Source organism: Balaenoptera borealis (assembly GCF_965194805.1).
Source record: "Balaenoptera borealis genome assembly, chromosome: 5".
Lineage (NCBI taxonomy): Eukaryota > Metazoa > Chordata > Mammalia > Artiodactyla > Balaenopteridae > Balaenoptera > Balaenoptera borealis.
The window spans coordinates 60223459-60243653 of NC_138862.1; the positions used below are offsets into that span (position 1 = coordinate 60223459).

The following is a 20195-nucleotide window of genomic DNA, read 5'->3' on the forward strand; positions in this document are numbered from 1 at the left end:
GTAAAGTTCGAGACCAAAACAAAGAAACCTGATGTCTAATCTAGCCTGTGTCCTGTCACTGAGGGTAAATATGTTTTGTAAAAGTAAAAACAGCTTCACAAAACTAATGAAATATTAAAAGAAAATATAAAAAAACAAACAAAAACAATAATTAAAATAGCTTGAGAATCCCCACTGCACCTTCACAGAACCCTAGGGTCCAGGTCACTTAAGTGATCTCGTCTGGGATCTATTACACATGAAAAAGCCCATTTAGAATAGCACCAGGTTAAAGGTTTCTAATGCAATGGTTCTCAAACTTTGCACTAAAATCATCTGGGGGACTTTTAAAAATCCCAGTGTCCAAGCTGTACCCCACACCAGTGAGATCAGAGTGGAATCAGGCATCAGTACTGATGAAACTCCCAGTGATTCCAGGGTACAGCCAAGTCTGAGAGCCAGGAGTTTAATAATATTTCACCAATTCCATACTTAATACGTGATGAGGACGAGGACTTTATAAGGTTTGAGCACCACCATTTATAATCTAAATATTCTCTGAATACTTTGGTGCTCTGTCAGAAGATACAGCTATGCTGTGATCTAGGAAGGTTCTTAATGATAGTGACAGTGATAACTATGGAAAACTGACCACACATCTCCTTATGTCCACCTGCCCTGTGGTTATCATTTCCACACAGAGGACGGAACAGCTCCTTACCCTCCCAGGATTCATCTAGAAAATAGGATGTACCATGACCGTCCTAATAGGCAGGTCCCAATGTTAGCATCCTCTCAAAATCCTTTTGTAATGAGAACAAAGGAAACATACTCAGTTGCATTCTGCCGTCAGGCCACATAATGAGGGACACAGAATATTTCAATTCGAAGCAAGATGGCAGCATTTAAAGGAAATGTGTCTATACTGTGTAAAGGCTGAAGAGAACGACCCATCCCCTGCTGAGAAGGAGCGCTGGTTACGCTGTAAATCACTGGCAGTTGATCGCCATGAGCACTGTCCACTTTTTGTGGTTTCAGGCTCAGGGGGTGGAGGAAAACAGCATCTCCTCTTCTCACTCTTGGTTTTACAGATAGTCAATGTCACTGGTAACCAGGACATCTGCTACTACAACTTCCTCTGTGCTCACCCCTGGGGTGTCCTGAGGTAAGCTCAGTCCTCTGAGGCAATGAGAGATGCCTTTCTGTGTAATATGGCGATTTCAGTTTTTAAAAATACTAGAAACAATTGTGGAAAACTACCCCAATCAAGGGTAAAGAGGAATGAAATCAAGAAGTTGAGATCAGGTATGCCTCCTCCATGCCTGTATGGGGGCCTCAGGAAACAGTCCTGAGAAGGCAGAGGTGTGTTTGCAAATACCAGGTCCCTTGCTGTGATGACCCTCATCCATGGGCATGAGCTACTAGTACATCCAATCCGTTAAACAACCTCATGAGATAGATAGGATTATTTTCACCCCCGTTTTTAGATGAAGATGTTAAGGCTTAGTTAGAAAGGTAAGGACTTGCGGAAGGTCCCTCAGCTGTTAGTGATGTTGAGACTCACACCGGGGCCTGCTGCCTCCAAGGCCGTGCTCCAGCCTCCAGAACATGGCGAAGTGGAGAGAGCATTTGCCTGGGAGTTGCGAGCCTGGCTTCTTGACCCAGAACTGAACTAGTCTCAGTTTCCTTAAATAAATCTGCTGGCTGTGACCAGTTGACACTTATCCTGAAATTCATGGTTACAGAGCTGAGTATGGACACATAACGTGGGTCCATACATCTATGTGAATTCACTCTCACAGTGTAGCTGAAACGCTTGGCCCAACTGCCCATCTGTGGAGCGACTCTTTCCTAGGATTCATTCCCCGCCAGTGCCATCAGCACAAGGGAGGACTGAGTGGGTGTTAGGGAAGCTAAGCAGGCATCCCTGAGAGGAAACGGACACATTATCACAGGCTAAGCATCCTAACGTGGCGTTAGGTTAAAGATGCTTTCTGATGATCTCAGTCCTGAAATCTCATGGAAAGGTGAGCAGTGGAAAACGCTGAATGCTGATTTCACTCGCTCATCCATGCCTTCATTCAGTCTCTAAAGCTCTTTGATACCTTGACTCTCTCATGATCTGTCTGTCATCCCCTTAGTGCCTTCAACAACATTCTCAGTAACCTGGGCCACATGCTCCTGGGCTGCCTCTTCCTGCTAATAGTCTTGCGCCGGGACATTCTCCATCGAAGAGCCCTGGAAGCCAAGGACATCTTTGCCATGGTGAGGAGAGGGTGGGACGAGGGAGGTGAGAGCTAGGAAGGGTTATGGTTCCAAACGGGATCTGCAAAGAGGAGGGACATCTGGCTAGACGGTGTGACAATGGATTATGTGTAATGGACCACACGAGGCCAGAGCATGGGCGTCCCGGTTCTGTGGCTGAGTCACTAAGGAGTATCTTTCCACTGACCAAGCTTTCTGCTTTTTCAGGAGTATGGGATCCCCAAACACTTCGGTCTCTTCTATGCTATGGGCATCGCACTGATGACGGAAGGGGTGCTCAGTGCTTGTTACCATGTCTGCCCTAATTACTCCAACTTCCAATTCGGTAATTAGAATTTACATCAGCTACACAGATTTGAGTTATAGGAGTCTTATCCTGGGACCCTCTCAGAAATGCCAAGGTCGTGCTTGCAAGAATTAAATGACATTTTACGTGAAGTGATCTGAGGGCACCTCACCACAGGGCATGGTTTCCCCACATTGTACCGTTTTGTTCTCTCTGACCACCTTTTATAGACTACAAAAGAGTGAACACTGAGTACTGATCTCATGGCTAGATTTGCAGGTGGGCAATGGGCTAAGTGTCAGGCATCAGGTCAGGTAGAATCCACCAACAGACATCTAGAAATCTCCCTCAGTGTAGCTTGGCTTAATTTAACAGTTTGCCTGCTTTGGATTGAAAGTAATAGAAAACCCAATTCGAATTGGATTAAATAATAAGTACACTCATCAGCGCACCAGCCGAACGTAGAGGTGGAATGGCCTTGTGGGTGGTTTGTCTGGTGGCTCTGGCTCCGCTTCTCTGTAATCCTCTTGGTTGCACCCAGTCTGCACACTGGTGATCTCCTCAGGCTGCCTTCCCTTGTGGTGGCAGAAATAGCTACAGCAGGTCTTGGCTTCCTGTCTCCACACCATGATGTCTAGAGAAAGCAGCGAGCTGGCTTCCAGGAGCCTTCATTTGAGAGCAGGAAACTTCTTTTCCCCAAACTCCCCAGATAACAGCCCCTCACGCCTCAACAGCTTACACAGCCCTGAGCTTACTCCAGAATCTTTCTCTGTGTGAGGGTTAGCTCGGGCCAGCATTGCTGCACCAGTCACGGTGGCAAAGGAGGTGAGGTTACCTTTAGACCAATGAGACCCTTCCCTGGAACTAGGGGTGCGGTTAGCTTTCCTAAAGCAAGTGGTCTGGGAGGGTGTGCATTTCTGAATAGAAAATGGGGCTGAGATATTTGAGTTGGTATCGAGATGCTGTTAGGATGGAGAAAGGGACTAGCTGATGCTGGAAGAAGGCAATTAACAATGTCCTCCACACTCGAGGATGGGGTTTTTAAAGACAGTTATTTTGTGTTTGTGCTCTAGCCTCTGGCTGTTAACTCAGAACACCACGGAAATTCTCTGTCACGTTTTAATTTTTTTAAATTAGAAGACATTTTTAATAGAGGAAAACTATAGAGAACAATATCAGTCACCACTCAGAAGGAACAAATGCCAACACTTTAAATATTTGCCTTAAATCTACTTTAAGAAAGAAAACATTGTGTAAAGTTGAGGTCCCATTTTGAACTGTTTTCTAAACTTATCAACTCTCCCCTTCCTCAGAAGCAACAACTGTGATTAATTTTATATTTATCCTTCCAGTTTGTTTTTATAGTTTTTCTTCCTTTGTAACAAATTAATATTAATTTATCACACTTTGTTCGGCATCCTTCTTTTTTCATTCAACAAAATGTTTTCAAGATTTATTGGTATTAAATCAAGGATATCCAGTTCATTCATTTTTAAAGACTGTCATTCTGTAATAAAAATATACCACATTTATCAATTCCTCTGTTGAACAACACTTAGATGTTGCCACTATTCTGCTAGTACAGACAGTGCTGCAATGACTAGCCTCATATATGCCTCTTTGCACACGTGTGAGAGAGGTTCCCTGGAATACCTAGAAGTAGAATTTGGGGGTCACCTGGTCCTGGTTGATGCATCTTCCATTTTACCAAAAACAGCCAACTTTCTCCCCAGAATATTAATTCCTACTCCCACTGGCTGAGTGAGAGTTTCCACTTCCCCCGTTATCATCACTAACGTGTTATTATTAGACATTTACACTTCTGCCACATTTTTTAGTAACATGGGACATTGCATTGCTGTTTTAATTTGCATTTCCTTAACCCCCATGCAGCTAAGCCACATGTAATTTCTAGCTGTCTTCCATCCCTAGGCTAGAAAGCCTTGTATATGAGCAGGAATCAATGTGGTTATGTTTCAGTATGCTGAGGAGGACCTCCTGCACCCACGTAGGAGTCTCTGTATTGTCACACTGCCCTGTTCCCGTTAGGGATTCTTTTGTTGTTGTTGGACAGGAGCGTTTATACACACATAGCCCTGCGAGTGGGGATAGGCAGTTATTCATCATATCATCTGATACTTCTCTCCTATGAGCTAGGAATGCCCCTCCTGGAGGGGGGTGAGAGGTGGAGTGTGTAGGGTTTACCTAGAATGTGCCTGGAGAGGCTGGCGTGTTGCAGGTCACCACACAGTCTGAGGGCAGCAAATACTCCAAGGCCTGAAGGGAGGGGTTCTCTGAGGCTGAAGAGAGGTCTGTCTGCCACCTACTGGATCTCGATTGTCTCGGCTTCTCCTCAGACACCTCCTTCATGTACATAATCGCCGGCCTCTGCATGCTGAAGCTCTATCAGACCCGCCACCCAGACATCAACGCCAGTGCCTACGCTGCTTACATCTCCTTCGCCCTGGTCATCACGCTCACCGTCCTTGGAGTGGTGCGTCCCTCCCCACGGCTGGCAGCCCTCTTGGGAGGCTTTGTATTTTGTTTTTTGGACCTCAGGTGAACAGGTTTCATTAATCATAATCCTTGGCTCATGACACACCCTCATCATTGGTCCGTTCATAGCATTTTAGTTACTGAGCTAGAATTTTTAATAATGTAACAGGCCCCTGGAACACTGCCCCTGGACTGTGTTAATACAAAGCTGGGACCTGACTCGGGTGAGACTGGAATAGAGATGTACGGGCTGATGGGAGACAGACTGACTTGAAAGGACAAAAACCACTTTCTAAATGTGCGTGCACATGTGTCAGTCGTCTTCTGTTATTTGAAGAGCATTAGCTCCCAGCTTTAGACCTACGGCCTCTTCACCTGCTGTTCAGCTGCCTCACCCATTGCTTCCCTTTTCCATTTCTTTCTTTTTCATTTGGCCAGGTAGCCATTCTTTTTCCTGCCCTGGGTGCAGTAAGATCCCTGTGAGATCAGAGAAGGGGGAAAACCCAAAGTTCACACACAGCTAGGTTTTTGACACCTTATGCATACACGAGAGATGAAACAATTTTAGTGAGTTCTCTGGGAAAGAAAAAAAAAAACCCAGATGAAGGTAACTTCCATCTTTACTCCTAGGTGTTTGGGAAAAATGACCTGTGGTTGTTCTGGGTCATCTTCTCTGCAATCCATATTCTGGCTTCTCTGGCCCTCAGCACCCAGATCTACTACATGGGTCGTTTCAAGATAGGTGAGTCACCTGTTACTCTATACTAAACATGCTGATTAACTCACCCTGAGAAAGAACTGTCTTGCCTATCCTAAACGGAGGTGTTACTTGTCACCGTGAACGTTTGCTCTGAATTCTGTGTGTTTAATAGCATATATTCTCTCCAAGAGCTTCCTCTCCTGTATAAGATAGCAACAATCTACTATCACTAGTTCTGTTTTCAACTGAGACACTAAGCTAGCTCAAAGCTGAGGCGTCCTTCCAACTCCAAGTCCCAAAAGCTTTACAATTCGCCAAACTTTGGAAGTGCGTTTGTAGAACGGTATGATCATCACACCGCGAGTTCCACCGAGGAGAACGGTTTTCAGTTCATAGCGCTTAAAAGGAGCATTTCTCTAACCATCCTAAATGGTTAAAAGAATAAAGTCTATATCATTTTCAAATTCTGGGGCTGGAGTTTTTGGAGACCAACTTGCTAATCTTAGAGGCAGGACACCTGCTGAACGCCCTCTGACGGCATGAACGTATCACATTAGAACGCCAAGTGTTCTGTGGAAGTCAGCTTCTGATCTGCTCTTGGTCAGTCAGCATACATTGGAGCAGGTGCAAGTCATTTTAGAGCATCTAAATTTCACCCATCATTTTAAAGTCCAGGAAGTCAGACTCAAAGATTCATTTGTATATTTCAAGAAAAACCAATATATATATATAAACTAGGCCCATCCCTAATATTTGCAGAGCCCAAGGCAAGACTGTAAATAAGAGCCAACTTACCATATGTATAAAAATGTTTAAGTTATAAAGCAGACTAAAAAAGTATTAAATATGTGGAAGAAAGGAAAGAAGAAAGAAGGAAGACCAACAAGCTGATAAATATACCTTCATTACAACCTACAAGGTACAAGTTCAAATTTAAAATTCTCAGGTGCATGGAAGAGTACTCCAGAACATAGCTGTACAGGAGAGCTGATCCCCAGCCCCTGCCCCTCTTTTCTTCTCACCTCTGGCTCTGTCCTGCATCTTAAGGGGTCTCACAGGTATGCACATGGACACCCTTGTCTAACATCCAATTGGCCATTCCTTGCCCCTAGAAGTGCATACTCTAGTGGTGCCATCTGCCCTCAGGAAGACAAACCAGGGAAAGGACCTATGCAGGCTCCGAGAGCGGGCTCAAGGCCATCAGGACAGGGAATTCTTGGGTCCAGGAATTCAGAATGTGGCCTAGAAGGAGCAGTCCCCTTGCCCTGCAGACTCCTCACTCACTGGGGAATGAGGGCCTTTAAAATATGGCACCCCTGTTGCCCAGATCTAAGAGCGATTCTACATAAACAAGTGGCTTTAAGACTAGAAGACCAAATAAAACAATCTCTCATTTTGGCAGTTTAGTTTTTCCTTTTGGCATGGTCAGTAGGTTAACTCTTGGTGTTAACACAGCCAATATACCTCCAACTCCCCCAGTGGAAGCATCAATAGCTGGTTGGGTAGAACACTTGGTACAGCACTCGTTCATGCTCCATCCTCCACACTCAAAGGTGAATGAAGTCATACAAACTAAACTCTCAAAAGGAAAATAAGTTAGGCACTGTTTCTCTGGGCTTTGCAAGTTGGAAAAATAAACTTGAATACAGATATATGTAATGGTAGTGACCATTAATACATAGAGGAGCTTTTAATATGTTTATGCCACCTTTGCCCCATGCAACTTTGCAATACTGAATTAATTTACCTTTTTAAAAAAGGAGAAATTTAATGTAGTCTATTATAACCATGTACTAGTTTGTCAGGGTCCCAACAGGAAAAAGCTATCACATACAAAGACAAAAGATTTATTCACAGAGGGACTCTTCATAGGACAGGGGTGGGGTGGAGAAGAATGAAAGGGGTAGCACAGTAACCCGGGGTTAGTAGCAGAGAAGCTTTTACTATCCGCAAGCCCAAAAGGGCATGGAGGAAGTGGTTACCAAAACATGGAAGGAGGGCATCATGGAGAGGAAGTCACCTTCCCCCATGAGCGTGGAGCAGTGACCTTTGGTTAACAGACAGGCAACCTCACAGGGAGGGCACCAGGCAGATAGCACTCTGGGCTCACTCTCCTTCCTCTGTCCCTCCAGTCTCCTGCTGGCGTTTCTCATTGTCCAAATCCAAGGGGAGCGAGGGAACCCACTGAGTGGTCCCTACACTCACCCTCCCCGGGCGTGGTGAGGACAGAGAGACATGGCAGGTGAGTCTGGAGGGGCAAAGGGAAGATAACCTTTACACAACTTAACCCAATATTTAAAATGTCTGTACCTAGGGAGTCTCCCCCAAGTGGTTACGGATTTACCAAAGTCAAAAGGAAAACATTGTGACAATGGCATCTACATTTAGTCCAAAGGCAGGAAGTCGGGTTAGTGGACAGTGCCTCAGGCAACACCAAGCTCTCTGCCCATTCCATAAGCTGCCTTTGCTTTCTCAAATCACAGACTCCTTTCTCTGGGGCCCTCGGGCCACACAGGAAAATAAATGTGGACGCGAGGAAAGGCAGTAGCAATGAGGCAGAGCATTTCATAAGCAGGACAGAAAACTGCAGAGCTACGTGCCCAGATCACCATCGTGCCTCTTGTTTCCTGAAAAGGACCACAGGCAGAGGATGGATTATAAGTTGCAAGTGGTGCGCAAAAGTTCACAGGGAGAGAGGAAAGTCGGATTCACGCCTTGAAGAATAGTGAACTTCTGAACGTTTGAGACAGGCAGAAGGAGTCTGTGTTCTTTACGAGAAAACATTACTTTTGTAATCAGAAAACAAAACTAAAGTCATCTGTTTCGAGAGAAAAATAAAACGACCAGTAGTTTACCTGTTTGGCTACCTTCTTACAAATCTTTTTTTTCTCTCCTCAATTCTCTGCTTCCCACTGATTCAGATGTGTCTGACACAGGTAACGTTCAGCCACTCTCCCCAGGGTTTTCTACATTGTTTTCTTAACAAAGCGACCTGCCTGGCTGACCTGCCAACTCTGCTTTCTGAACACTTCTTCCAGGTTGGGCAGGATTTGGTGGGCAGGGGGTTTGGAGAGAGGCTCAGAGGCACGTATGCACCCCAACCCAGCCCGCAACGCGCCTCTTCTGGGCTGGTGCATTGACACGCCCACGCCCCCCCACCCCACCCCCAGTGTATCTAGTCTAGTGAACGCTGCTTAAATTGACCCCAGGGGTAGCCTTGAAGAGGAGCAGCAGCACAGCAGAGCTGGGGTCCACTCTTACTGAAATGCTCGCTTCGGGAAGACCCCAGCCTTGCCCATGACATCTGTGTGTGGATGGCTCACAGAATGACAGCCCCACCTGGGGCCCTGGCCCTGCTCATGTAACAATCATCACACGTACAGGCTTTCTGAACATGCTTAGTAGATCCCACTGTCCCCTGGTTCAATTCTTACTGACTTATAACCACACTGAGAAACACAGATTCAAATTTTTACAAGCTAAGATTTCCCACGGTCTAGAGAGAGCAGATGTTTTAAGGTGACTTTTGAGAGGCCCCATACATCTCTGCTGTAAAGAAAACACCACTAGAGTAAACTATCAACAGAGGGAAACTCAGCTGAAGGAGACCACAGGAGGGTTGGCCAGCCCCCCAAATGGTTTGCGAGTGCTTGTGCCTTGTGTCCACCTTGCCTGCCTTTCTGCGGGATGCTGCATGGATAGCGCACACCTGCCACGAAAGCCCAGGCAGCTGCGGGTGGCGTTTTTTAAAGCAAACATTTATTGCTGACCTATTAGGTACAAAGCATGGCTTTTATGAGGTGACGACCACATCATCCTGGCCGCAAAAGCTTGGGCCAAAGGGGAGTGTTTTGGATTATCTCTGACCAAGCCTTCTCACCATGCGATTGTGTCATCAGCAGATTTGGGAATTTTCCGACGGGCCGCTATGGTGTTCTACACGGACTGCATCCAGCAGTGCAGCCGGCCTCTCTATATGGTACGTGTGTGTTCCTGCGTGCCTTGGCCTTCTCCCAGACAACAGGAGGACAGCAGGAGGGGCGGGCTCGGGGTAGTCACACAAGGCTCCCCAAACCAAGAGGGCCAGATGGCCTAGCGTGGCTGAAGTCCAGTTAGTGAGGGAAGAGGCATCTTGCTTCCTCTTCTCACTCTTAAAAGACACGCTGGGATGGTTCCTTTTTTGTACATGAAAAATTGCTAGTATATAAAGAACATATGTATGTATATACATACATGAAACTATTGAAGTGATGAGTGCTGGAGGAGGGAGGATCGAGATAGGGTGTCCCTATAAATAAGCATCCAAAGACATACGATTATTTCACTTGTGAAAGTGAAGAGAGGGCACTATTAATAATGACACCTGGACTGTCCCAAGCAAACTAGGGACATATGATCACTCCAATCACTTTCATTAGGAACTTTCCACATTATACATTTGTTTGCTTTTTATACATTCTTTGACTTTTACAATGAGCACGAATGCTTTTTCAAAATTGTAGTTATTGCTTGATGGCGGAAATACACTTTTAAAAATTCTACCGTATGGTTTTCAATATGTTACACATTTCTATCCTGAGCAGAGGGATCAGTGTAGTTTCTACACTGAGCTGGGATCAGCCCTGCTCCCAGCTGCCTTGGCTTGCCGGCCAGTGACCTTGGGAAGGCTACACACCTCCTCTGAGCCACTGCCCCAACCTTTACCCCGTGCTGTGATCAGAACTAGTGATGCCATTTGCGCCTGGCACACAGGCATTCACTGAATTCCTGCTGATAGTTTATAATCAGAAGGATTTTTACATAAAGGAACATGGGAATGTTTTAGCCCCGTAGAGCTTGGGCAGGAGCTATAGGCACTAAAACTTGAGGGAACTGAAGCTGGAGGGTTTTACTCAGGGGAGAACTTAAAAGCCCATTAGCACCTGTGAGTATTAGGAGAGATAAGAATGCCTCAGCTGTGAACCATAAGGGGAAATTAGTGTTTCTGGGTTTTTTTTACATTAATTGATGCAGGCTGTCTTTTTTTTTTAACAGACTATTTTTAGAGCATTTTAAGAGTTTTTAGTTTTTTTAGGTTCACCGAAAAATTGAGAAGGAAATACAGAGATTTCCCATATGCCCCTCCTCCACACAGACACAGCTTCCCCATATCAACACCCTCACCAGAGAGGTGCATTTGTTAGTCAGTGAACCTATGTTAACACATCATAATCACTCAAAGTCTATACTTTACATTACAATTCACTCCTGGTGTTGTACATTCTATGGTTTTCTTGACAAGTTTGTGATGACATATATTCATCATTATAGTATCAAAGAAGGTAGTTTTCCTGCCCTAAAAATCCTCTGTGCTCCACCTATTCTTTCCCTGCCCCTCCCCCCCAACCCCTGGCAGCCACTGATCTTTTCTAGTGTCTCCTTAGTCTTAGCTTTTCCAGAACGTCATATCGTTGGAATAATATAGTATGAGGCCTTTTCAGATTGGCTGAAATAATATGCACTTATGTTTCCTCCATGTCTTTTCATGGCTTGCTAGCTCATTTCTTTTTAGTCCTGACTAATATTCCACTGTCTGGATGTGCTACAGTTTATTTATCCATTCACCTGTTGAAGGACATCTTGGTTGCTTCCAAGTTTTGGCAATTATGAATAAAGCTGCTATAAAATTTTGTGGGCAGATTTTTGTATAGGCACGTTTTCAGCTCCTTTGGGTAAATACCAAGGAGCACAAATGCTGGATCAAACGGTAAAAGTATGTTTAGTTTTCTAGGAAACTGCCAAACTGTCTTCCGAAATGGCTGGACCATTCTGTGTTCCCACCAGCCATGAATGAGAGTTCCACATCCTCACGAGCAACTGGTGTTGTTAGTGTTTTGGATTTTGGCCTTTCTAGTAGGTGAATTAGTTTTCTTAAAAGGAAGATATTTCCTTCAAATATAATGGATCACCCACAAAGAGAATCACTACTTTTAAATAGATGAGTGGCCATGCAAATTAAAGTATAATTAGATAGCACCTAACAGTTGTAAGTAGTAGGCAAAGGAGCAGGAATGGATTGTGAATAAATCTCTATTGGAGTAATTGTCCTTTGAGATGGACATCACCTCTCTATTTTCTCCCCTACCAATAACTTTGATCTTAAGGCCATGTGTTTAGAAACCAGGAGCCTGGGAGCTGCAGGACCTCCTTGGAGCCAGAGTAATGAAACTAATTCCAGGTGCATCCCAAGAGCTGCCTTAGGGCCCACCAGTTAACACAACCCACGGAAAGAGTCCTTGGTTACAGAACACTGGTGGCAGAATTCTTTTAACTATTGAGTAATCAGCACATACCACCAGCCTTCCCACCAAGAGGTGGGCCCAGGTGCCCAGCTCCTTTAAAAACTGGGGGGAAACAGCAAGACTTCTGCTTTATTCGCCAGGCTTTCTTTTACAGGGACGAGGTCACGTCTGTTTGCAGTCAGAGGCTTTGCCATTTAGTCCTCGTAGAGGACTTTCCAGTCGTAGGCACAGCTCTCCTAAAACTATAGAAAAATTGTTTTCACCAAGGCAATTGTTTTCCCATAATTGATGCTTCCCCTATGGTAAGTTTTTTAAAAAACAGTATGTGCGGCCCCTCATTTGATGTTTTCTTTCCTCCTTTCCAGGACAGAATGGTATTGCTCATCATGGGGAATCTGGTTAACTGGTCCTTGTAAGTAGTCTTAGGAAAACGTTTTTCTCTTTATTAATTTATCTGTAACACCGTGGTTTAGCTTTCCTTGGCTGACATTTTTATAAAGAAGTCTTAAATTAAGGAGAGCATAGGACTGTGCTTGTTCTAGTGACTTGAAAGAAAGCTATTTTTCCTCCTGCAAAGAATGCACTAGGAAGCTCTTGTGTACCAATAGTTGCCTCCCTTAAAGCAATGAGTTCAACACACTGATGTCTTGAGCTCACTTGTTCAACAAGACAAACATCAAATTTGCTATATCTAGGTGGATAAATTAGATTAGATATATATGCATATACACACATATACACACATATATAAAGAGAGATTAATTATGCCAGCAGCTGCAAAAATGCAACAGTTTTAAACTCTTTTTAGAACTTTCCATAAAGGCTACCCAGTAGGCATTTCTCTTACTAGGTGTGTGTGTGTGTGTCTCTTTCTCATTTCTTTCTTTCCCTCCAGGTCTCAATCTTCCTACTCTGCCTATATCATTTTTCTTCCTTTTCTTTTCCCTCATTATCACCTTGGCCTTGTTTCCTCTAATGACCTCAAAGTAGAACAGTGCAACAGAAGTACATTTATGCTAGCTGTATTTTATGTATCTATTTTTTGCAACTTATTCTTAACTTAAAGATGTGAATGAGTGAGATATTTTATTGATCCCTCAAAAAATAAGTATGTTTAGCTGCTTTTATTAGTGGTTCTTAGCTGATGTGCTCCTCTGGGTCAGTGACCTTTGATAGAAAGGTGACTCCCTACTCCTCCTCCCTTTAATATACCAGATACGAAGAAAGTAGCACACCATCAGGGAAAGCCAGAATCAAGTCATGAGAATTTGAATCTTATTTGGGGGCCACATGCTTCTGGAAGAAACTTCCCACAATATTGTTGCCCGAGGGTTTACCTTGGGGAAGGTCCATACCTGTGAAGGACTGTCCTTTACTCAGGGACATGTCAGGATGGGTGATTCTTGGCCGTGGTCACCTGCGATGCTCTCTCAGCCACCCTTTTAGGGAAGACCCCACAGTCCTGGCGACTCTGTAAGACAGGATGGAGGGCGCTGATAGGAGATACGATACTGAACAACCGATGATAGTGTCTGCAGGGTCAGAATCACCTAGCTTGTCCCTGCCTCTAGTAGAACTAAAATCAAACCCAAGTCTGCAATCAGACTTAACAATCAATGGAAAGATATCCCATGCTCTTGGATTGAAAGAATTAATGTTGTTAAAATGGCCATACTACCCAAAGCAATCTACAGATTTAATGTGATCCCTATCAAATTACCCATGACATTTTTCACAGAACTAGAACAAATAATCCTAAAATTCATATGGAACCATAAAATACCCAGAACTGCCAAAGCAATCTAGAGGAAAAAGAACAAAGCAGGAGGCATAACTCTCCCAGACTTCAGACAATACTACAAAGTTACAGTAATCAAAAAAGTGGGGTACTGGCACAAAAACAGACATATGAATCAATGGAACAGAATAGAGAGCCCAGAAATAAACCCACACACCTACGGTCAATCAATCTTTGACAAAGGAGGCAAAAATATACAATGGGAAAAAGACAGTCTCTTCAGTAAGTGGTGTTGGAAAAGCTGGACATGTAAATGTAAATAAATCAGTGTAGTTAAATCAGTGTAATGTAAATCAGTGAAGTTAGAACACACCCTCACACCATACACAAACATAAACTCAAAATGGCTTAAAGACTTAAACATAAGATATGACACCATAAAACTCCTAGAAAAGATTATAGGCAAAACATTCTCTGATATATATCATACCAAAGTTTCTTAGGTCAGTCTCCCAAGGCAATAGAAATAAAAACAAAAATAAACAAATGGGACCTAATCAAACTTACAAGCTTTTGTACAGCAAAGGAAACCATAAACAAAAAGACAACCTATGGAATGGGAGAAAATATTTGCAAACAATGTGACCCAAAAGGGCTTAATTTCCAAAATATATAAACAGCTCATACAACTCAATAACAAAAAAGACAACCCAATCAAAAAATGGGCAGAAGACCTAAATAGACTTTTCTCCAAAGAAGACATACTGATGGCCAATAGGCACATGAAAAGATGCTCAGCATCACTAATTATTAGAGAAATGAGAATCAAAACTACCTCACAATGGTCAGAATGGCCATAATTTAAAAGTCTACAAATAACTAATGCTAGAGAGGGTGTGGAGAAAAGTGAACCCTCCTACACTGTTGGTGGGAATGTAAGTTGGTGCAGCCACTATGGAAAACAGTGTGGAGGTTCCTCAGAAAACTAAAAATAGAATTACCATATGATCCAGCAATCCCACTCCTGGGCATATATCCAGAGAAGACTATAATTCAAAAAGATACATGCACCCCTATGTTCATAGAAGCACTACTCACAATAGCCAAGACATGGAAACAATCTAAATGTTTACTGACAGATGAATGAATAAAGAAGATGTGGTACATATATACAGTGGAATACTACTCAGCCATAAAAAATGAAATAATGCCATTTGCAGCAATATATGGGTGCAACTAGAGATTATCATACTAAGTGAAGTCAGAAAGAGGAAGACAAATATCATATGATATCACTTATATGTGGAATCTAAAATATGGCACAAATGGACCTATTCACGAAACAGAAACAGACTCACAGACATAGAGAACTGACTTGTGGTTGCCAAGTGTAGGGGGGGCGGGGGAGGGATGGACTGGGAGTTTGGGGTTAGTAGATGCAAACTATTACATATAGAATGGATAAACAACAAGGTCTTACTGTATAGCACAGGGAACTATATTCAATACCCTGGGACAAATCATAATGGACAAGAATATTAAAAAGAATGTATATATGTGTATAACTGAGTCACTTTGCTGTACAGCAGAAATTAACACAACACTGTAAATCAACTATACTTCAATAAAAAATAAATTTTAAAAAAATGAACAAAAACAGTCCATTAATAACAGCTTTACACTTGAAATACTTAGGAATAAACTTTGAGAGATGTGTGGAATCTTTCTGCAGAAAATTTAGTTACCTTATTAGGAGACATAGAGGAAAACTTAGCTAAATGAAGAAAGATGGCATGCCCTGGGTGAGAAGATTAACTATTGTAAAGATATCAATTCTCAAGTTAATGTGTAAATTTAGAATTAGAAATGGAATGAAGTTAATAGGATTTTATTCTGAAATTATTTACCTATTTAGAGAAAATTGTCAAAGGTCTCTGCGAAAGGTTAACCGGAGAAAGGAGGGGCAGAGGTGTATAGTGACAGCCCAGCATTATTCAATAGAACTTTCTGGAATGATGTGTTTATTAGCCACTTGTGGTTACTGAGCACTTGAAATGTGGTGTGACTGAGGAAATGAATTTTCAATTTTATTTAATTTTTATTAATTTTTATTTAAATAGCCACATGTGGTTACCACATTGGATAGTGCAAGCTAGCCTAACCAATAACGCGATGAGCCACTGCTCCAAAACTAGAAATTATAAATTAGTGAATCAGGATGAAGAGGCCAGAAATCCAACTATATATATATGTGCATGGTGTGTCTGTATTAAAAACAAGCTTTCAAAACCAGGAGATAAGAAACGGCTATATAATAAAGACTTTTGTTAGAACGGAATAGAAATTTGGAGCAAAATTAAGCCCAATCGCCAACCAAAATAAACTTCAGTATTAATGTAGACAGCTAGCAAAAATTTGGTAATGTGTGTCAAGCCAATTATTGAGATAATTCTATGTCTAGTAATCTATTCTAATCATCTTAAATGCAAAAAGAAAAAAAAAGCACAATATGTCTGAAGGTATTTATTGTTGCAGTTTTTAATAATAGTGAACAACTGAAGGACAAAGAGAAACTCTTCATTTCAACTAGAGAGGTAGGATTGCTTATGGTACATCCACTGATAGGAACCTTACAATCATTAAAAACGAATGTTCTGAAGAAGATGTAATGAATTGAAAGTTACTTATAATATGTTCAACATTTTTAAATTCCCCTCCCACCAGAAATGGGGGTGTGGGAGTGAAAAAGCCAATAATGTTACAAATCCACCTTCATAGCTACAAAATAATTCTTCTGTGTGCTCAGTGCCCTCTTTGGACTGGTCTATCGACCCAGGGACTTTGCCTCCTACATGCTGGGCATCTTCATCTGTAACCTGCTGCTCTACCTGGCCTTTTACATCATCATGAAGGTAAGAGCGGCGGCTGGGAGCCGGGCACTGCGGGCCCTCCTCGGGTGACGCGTGCAGCCTGGCAGCATCGCTTCTCACCCACAGCTTCGCAGCTCCGAGAAGATCCTCCTGATCCCGCTCTTCTGCATCGTCGCCACCGCCGTGGTGTGGGCCGCCGCCCTGTATTTTTTCTTCCAGAATCTCAGCAGCTGGGAGGTAAGAGGACAGTTTTCTTTTCCAGGACGACGTTCTCTCTCCATCTTGCCTTTCTGACCTTCCTACCTCCCTCTCTTCATGTGCTAGTTGCTGTTTATCTTTTTTATATTCTCTAACATGAATGCTTTCTCTAAAGGGGATGGTTTTAAATATCCACACATGACTGCTCAATAAATGGCATGTCATCATTATCAGGGTGGCACCTCTTAAACACGAAGCTCTATCGACACTGCAAACGTGATCTTCATTGTGTGTCATATTATGATTATGATCCTGTTCCCAGTGGATGTTTAATATGTACAGAAACCTTGCTTAGTGTATCTTCTCCACTTATCATAGTCACCATCCATAAACAAATACACAGGTGCAGGTGTTTATAAATCCATTTCACAGATAGGAAAGCTGAGGCCTAGGAAACTGGTGGTGTATCTGAGGCACAGAACAGGGAAGAAGTCTTAGCTCTCTATCACCATAATCACCACAGGCAACTTTAGAACATTTTTATCACCCCAGGAAAAAACCTGCATCCGTTGGCAGTCAATCACCATTTCTCCCTAACCCCTTAGCCTTAGGCAACCACTAACCTATCTTTTGTCTCTACAGATCTACCTATTCTGGACATTTCATATAAATGGAATCACATAACATGTGGCCTTTGAGTCTGGCTTCTCTTCATAATGGTTCCTAGGTCCACCCATGTGTAGATGTATCAGTACTTCATGTTTTTATTGCTGAATATTCCGTTGTATGGATATACCTCATTTTATCTACCCGTTCATCAGTCTATGGACATTTGGGTTGTTTCCGCTTCTTGGCTTTTATGAATGCTGCTGCTGTGAACAACTGTGGTCAAGTTTTTGTGTGGACGTATGTTTTCTTGGAAGCTAACTTTTTGACCCAGGCATCTAGTAGCGGCTTTTTAGGTGTCTGGATACTCAGCCCTCTAAGGAGTTGAACTGTGGGAATGCCCCCACTACATCCTGCCTCACCTTCTTCCAGGGAACACCAGCCGAATCCCGAGAGAAGAATCGAGAGTGTATCCTGCTGGATTTCTTTGATGACCATGACATCTGGCACTTCCTCTCTGCTACTGCCCTGTTTTTCTCATTCTTGGTGAGTTTATAAAAACTTTTTTCATTTCTTCTCGCTTTACATCCTGTACCCCTTTTTTTCTCTTCCCCTCTTTCTTACATCCCCTTTTGTATTTTTAATTTCCCTTTCCAAGTCTTCATAATTCAATGTACAGAATATCTTATTTCTTTTTTTACACTGTATCCTTCAGTTAGATCTTTATTTTCATTCTCCTTTTACGCTTCAATACTTTAAGACACAGAGTGATAAAATAATTTTCCTTCAGTTGTGCAATGTTTGGACTGAATTGTTGATTAGAACTCACATGCCCAATTCCCCCGGGAACCACTTTTGGCATTGGCTACAATCTCAGCCACACTAGGTTATTCCTTCTTGTGCTATACTCACATTCCTCCCCCTCTTCCAGTCTCACTGCATGTCTTACAAACATTTCACAAGTTCTTGGGGAGTGGCTCAGGATAGCAGCCAGGCCTCTTTTTGCCTTCTAACCAGTCTCTTCCAAATCTCTCCTGTAGTCCCTCCATTTTTTGCCCAAACACCTTTCCAGAAGCCATGCATATTATAACAACCCAGGATGAGAACTCCCAGCATACTTCCATCTTAATTTTGACTTCTCCAAAATAAAAGCCCATGGTGCCTGTACATCAGGTCATTTAACAAATAATATTGGGTTGGCCAAAAAGTGCCTTCAGTTTTTAAGTAAAAATAAAGGACATTTTTTCATTTTCACCAAGAACTTTATTGAACAACATATTCACCCTTTTGTTCCACTACCTTCTGCCACTTTTCAGGCAACTTCATAATTCCATCTTCCCAAAACTTTTTATCTTTTTGAGCAAAGAACTGTTCCATGTGCCTTTTAGAGTCTTGCAGGGAATTGAATTTTTTTTCATTAAGAGAATTTTGTAACGACCAAAATAAATGGAAATCCGAAGGTGCAATGTCTGGTGAATACGGCTGATGAATCAGAACTTCCCAGCCAAGCTGTAACAGTTTTTGCCTGGTCATCAAAGAAACATGCGGTCTTGCGTTATCCTGATGGAAAATTATGCGTTTTCTATTGACTAATTCTGGATGCTTTTCGTCGAGTGCTGCTTTCAGTTGGTCTAATTGGGAGCAGTACTTGTTGGAATTAATCGTTTGGTTTTCTGGAATGAGCTCATAATAGAGGACTCCCTTCCAATCCCACCATATACACAGCATCACCTTCTTTGGAAGAAGACCGGCTTTTGGTGTGGTTGGTGGTGGTTCATTTCGCTTGCCCCACGATCTCTTCCATTCCACATCGTTGTACAGTATCCACTTTTCACTGCCCATCACAGTTTGTTTTAAAAACGGAACTTTTTATGTTTGTTTTTATTTTTGGCCGTGTTGGGTCTTCGCTGCTGTGCGCGGGCTTTCTCTAGCTGCGGCGAGCGGGGGCTACTCTTTGTTGCAGTGCGCGGGCTTCTCTTTGCAGTGGCTTCTCTTGTCGCGGAGCACGGACTCTAGGTGCACAGGCTTCAGTAGTTGTGGCACGTGGGTTCTAGAGCGCAGGCTCAGTAGTTGTGGCACGTGGGTTCTAGAGCGCAGGCTCAGTAGTTGTGGTGCACAGGCTTAGTTGCTCTGCAGCATGTGGGATCTTCCCAGTCCAGGGATCGAACCCGTGTCCCCTGCATTAGTAGGCAGATTCTTAACCACCGCACCACCAGGGAAGCCCAAAATCAGAACGTTTTCATTATGTTTAAGTAGAGAATCACATGCGGAGATACAGTCAAGAAGGTTTTTTTCGCTTAACTTAATGTGAAACCCAAACATCAAAGTGATTCACATAAGCAAGCTGGTGCAAATGATTTTCAACGCTTGATTTAGGTATTTTGAGTATGTCCGGCTATCTCCCGTGTGGTATAACGTTGATTGTTCTCAATTAATGTCTCAATTTGATCGCTATCAACTTCAATTGGTCTACCCAACTGTGGAGCATCGTCCAGCGAGAAATCTCCAGCACAAAATTTCACAAACCACTTTTGACATGTTCGATCAGTCACAGCACCTTCTCCATACACTGCACAAATCTTTTTTTTTTTTTTGCGTTTCAGTTGTTTTTACCTTTCTTGAAATAATAAAGCATAATATGCCAAAAATGTTGCTTTTTTTCTTCCACCTTCAATATTTAAATGGCTACACAAAAATTCACCAATTTTGATAGGTCTTTTTTTAAATGCACGCTGATATGACAGCTGTCACATACAATCTAACAAAATTGTTTCAA

General features: G+C 42.8%; 2 protein-coding genes across 11 annotated transcripts in view; one reads left to right on the top strand and one right to left on the bottom strand.

The window, feature by feature from the left end:
- The window catches only part of SPICE1 (spindle and centriole associated protein 1), a 176532-nt gene that overhangs the window by 151271 nt on the left and 5066 nt on the right, over positions 1 to 20195 (bottom strand). For all 5 annotated transcript variants that reach the window (XM_082394674.1, XM_082394675.1, XM_082394676.1 and 2 more), the window contains exon 2: positions 13363 to 13478. In XM_082394674.1, the coding sequence (XP_082250800.1) occupies positions 13363 to 13393 (31 nt within the window). In that variant the 5' untranslated portion in view covers positions 13394 to 13478. The remainder of the gene's footprint in view (positions 1 to 13362; positions 13479 to 20195) is intronic.
- Positions 1 to 20195, top strand: part of SIDT1 (SID1 transmembrane family member 1) — an 88851-nt gene that overhangs the window by 66222 nt on the left and 2434 nt on the right. For 3 of the 6 annotated variants that reach the window (XM_082394677.1, XM_082394681.1, XM_082394682.1), the window contains 11 exons: positions 1071 to 1144; positions 2121 to 2244; positions 2452 to 2569; positions 4888 to 5024; positions 5657 to 5768; positions 8648 to 8662; positions 9629 to 9705; positions 12373 to 12419; positions 16552 to 16657; positions 16742 to 16852; positions 17852 to 17965. In XM_082394677.1, coding sequence (XP_082250803.1) covers positions 1071 to 1144; positions 2121 to 2244; positions 2452 to 2569; positions 4888 to 5024; positions 5657 to 5768; positions 8648 to 8662; positions 9629 to 9705; positions 12373 to 12419; positions 16552 to 16657; positions 16742 to 16852; positions 17852 to 17965 — 1035 coding nt within the window. Of the gene's footprint in view, positions 1 to 1070; positions 1145 to 2120; positions 2245 to 2451; positions 2570 to 4887; positions 5025 to 5656; positions 5769 to 7858; positions 9706 to 12372; positions 12420 to 16551; positions 16658 to 16741; positions 16853 to 17455; positions 17966 to 20195 lie in introns of those variants that run through there. The other 3 variants (XM_082394679.1, XM_082394678.1, XM_082394680.1) reach the window with 3 other exon arrangements.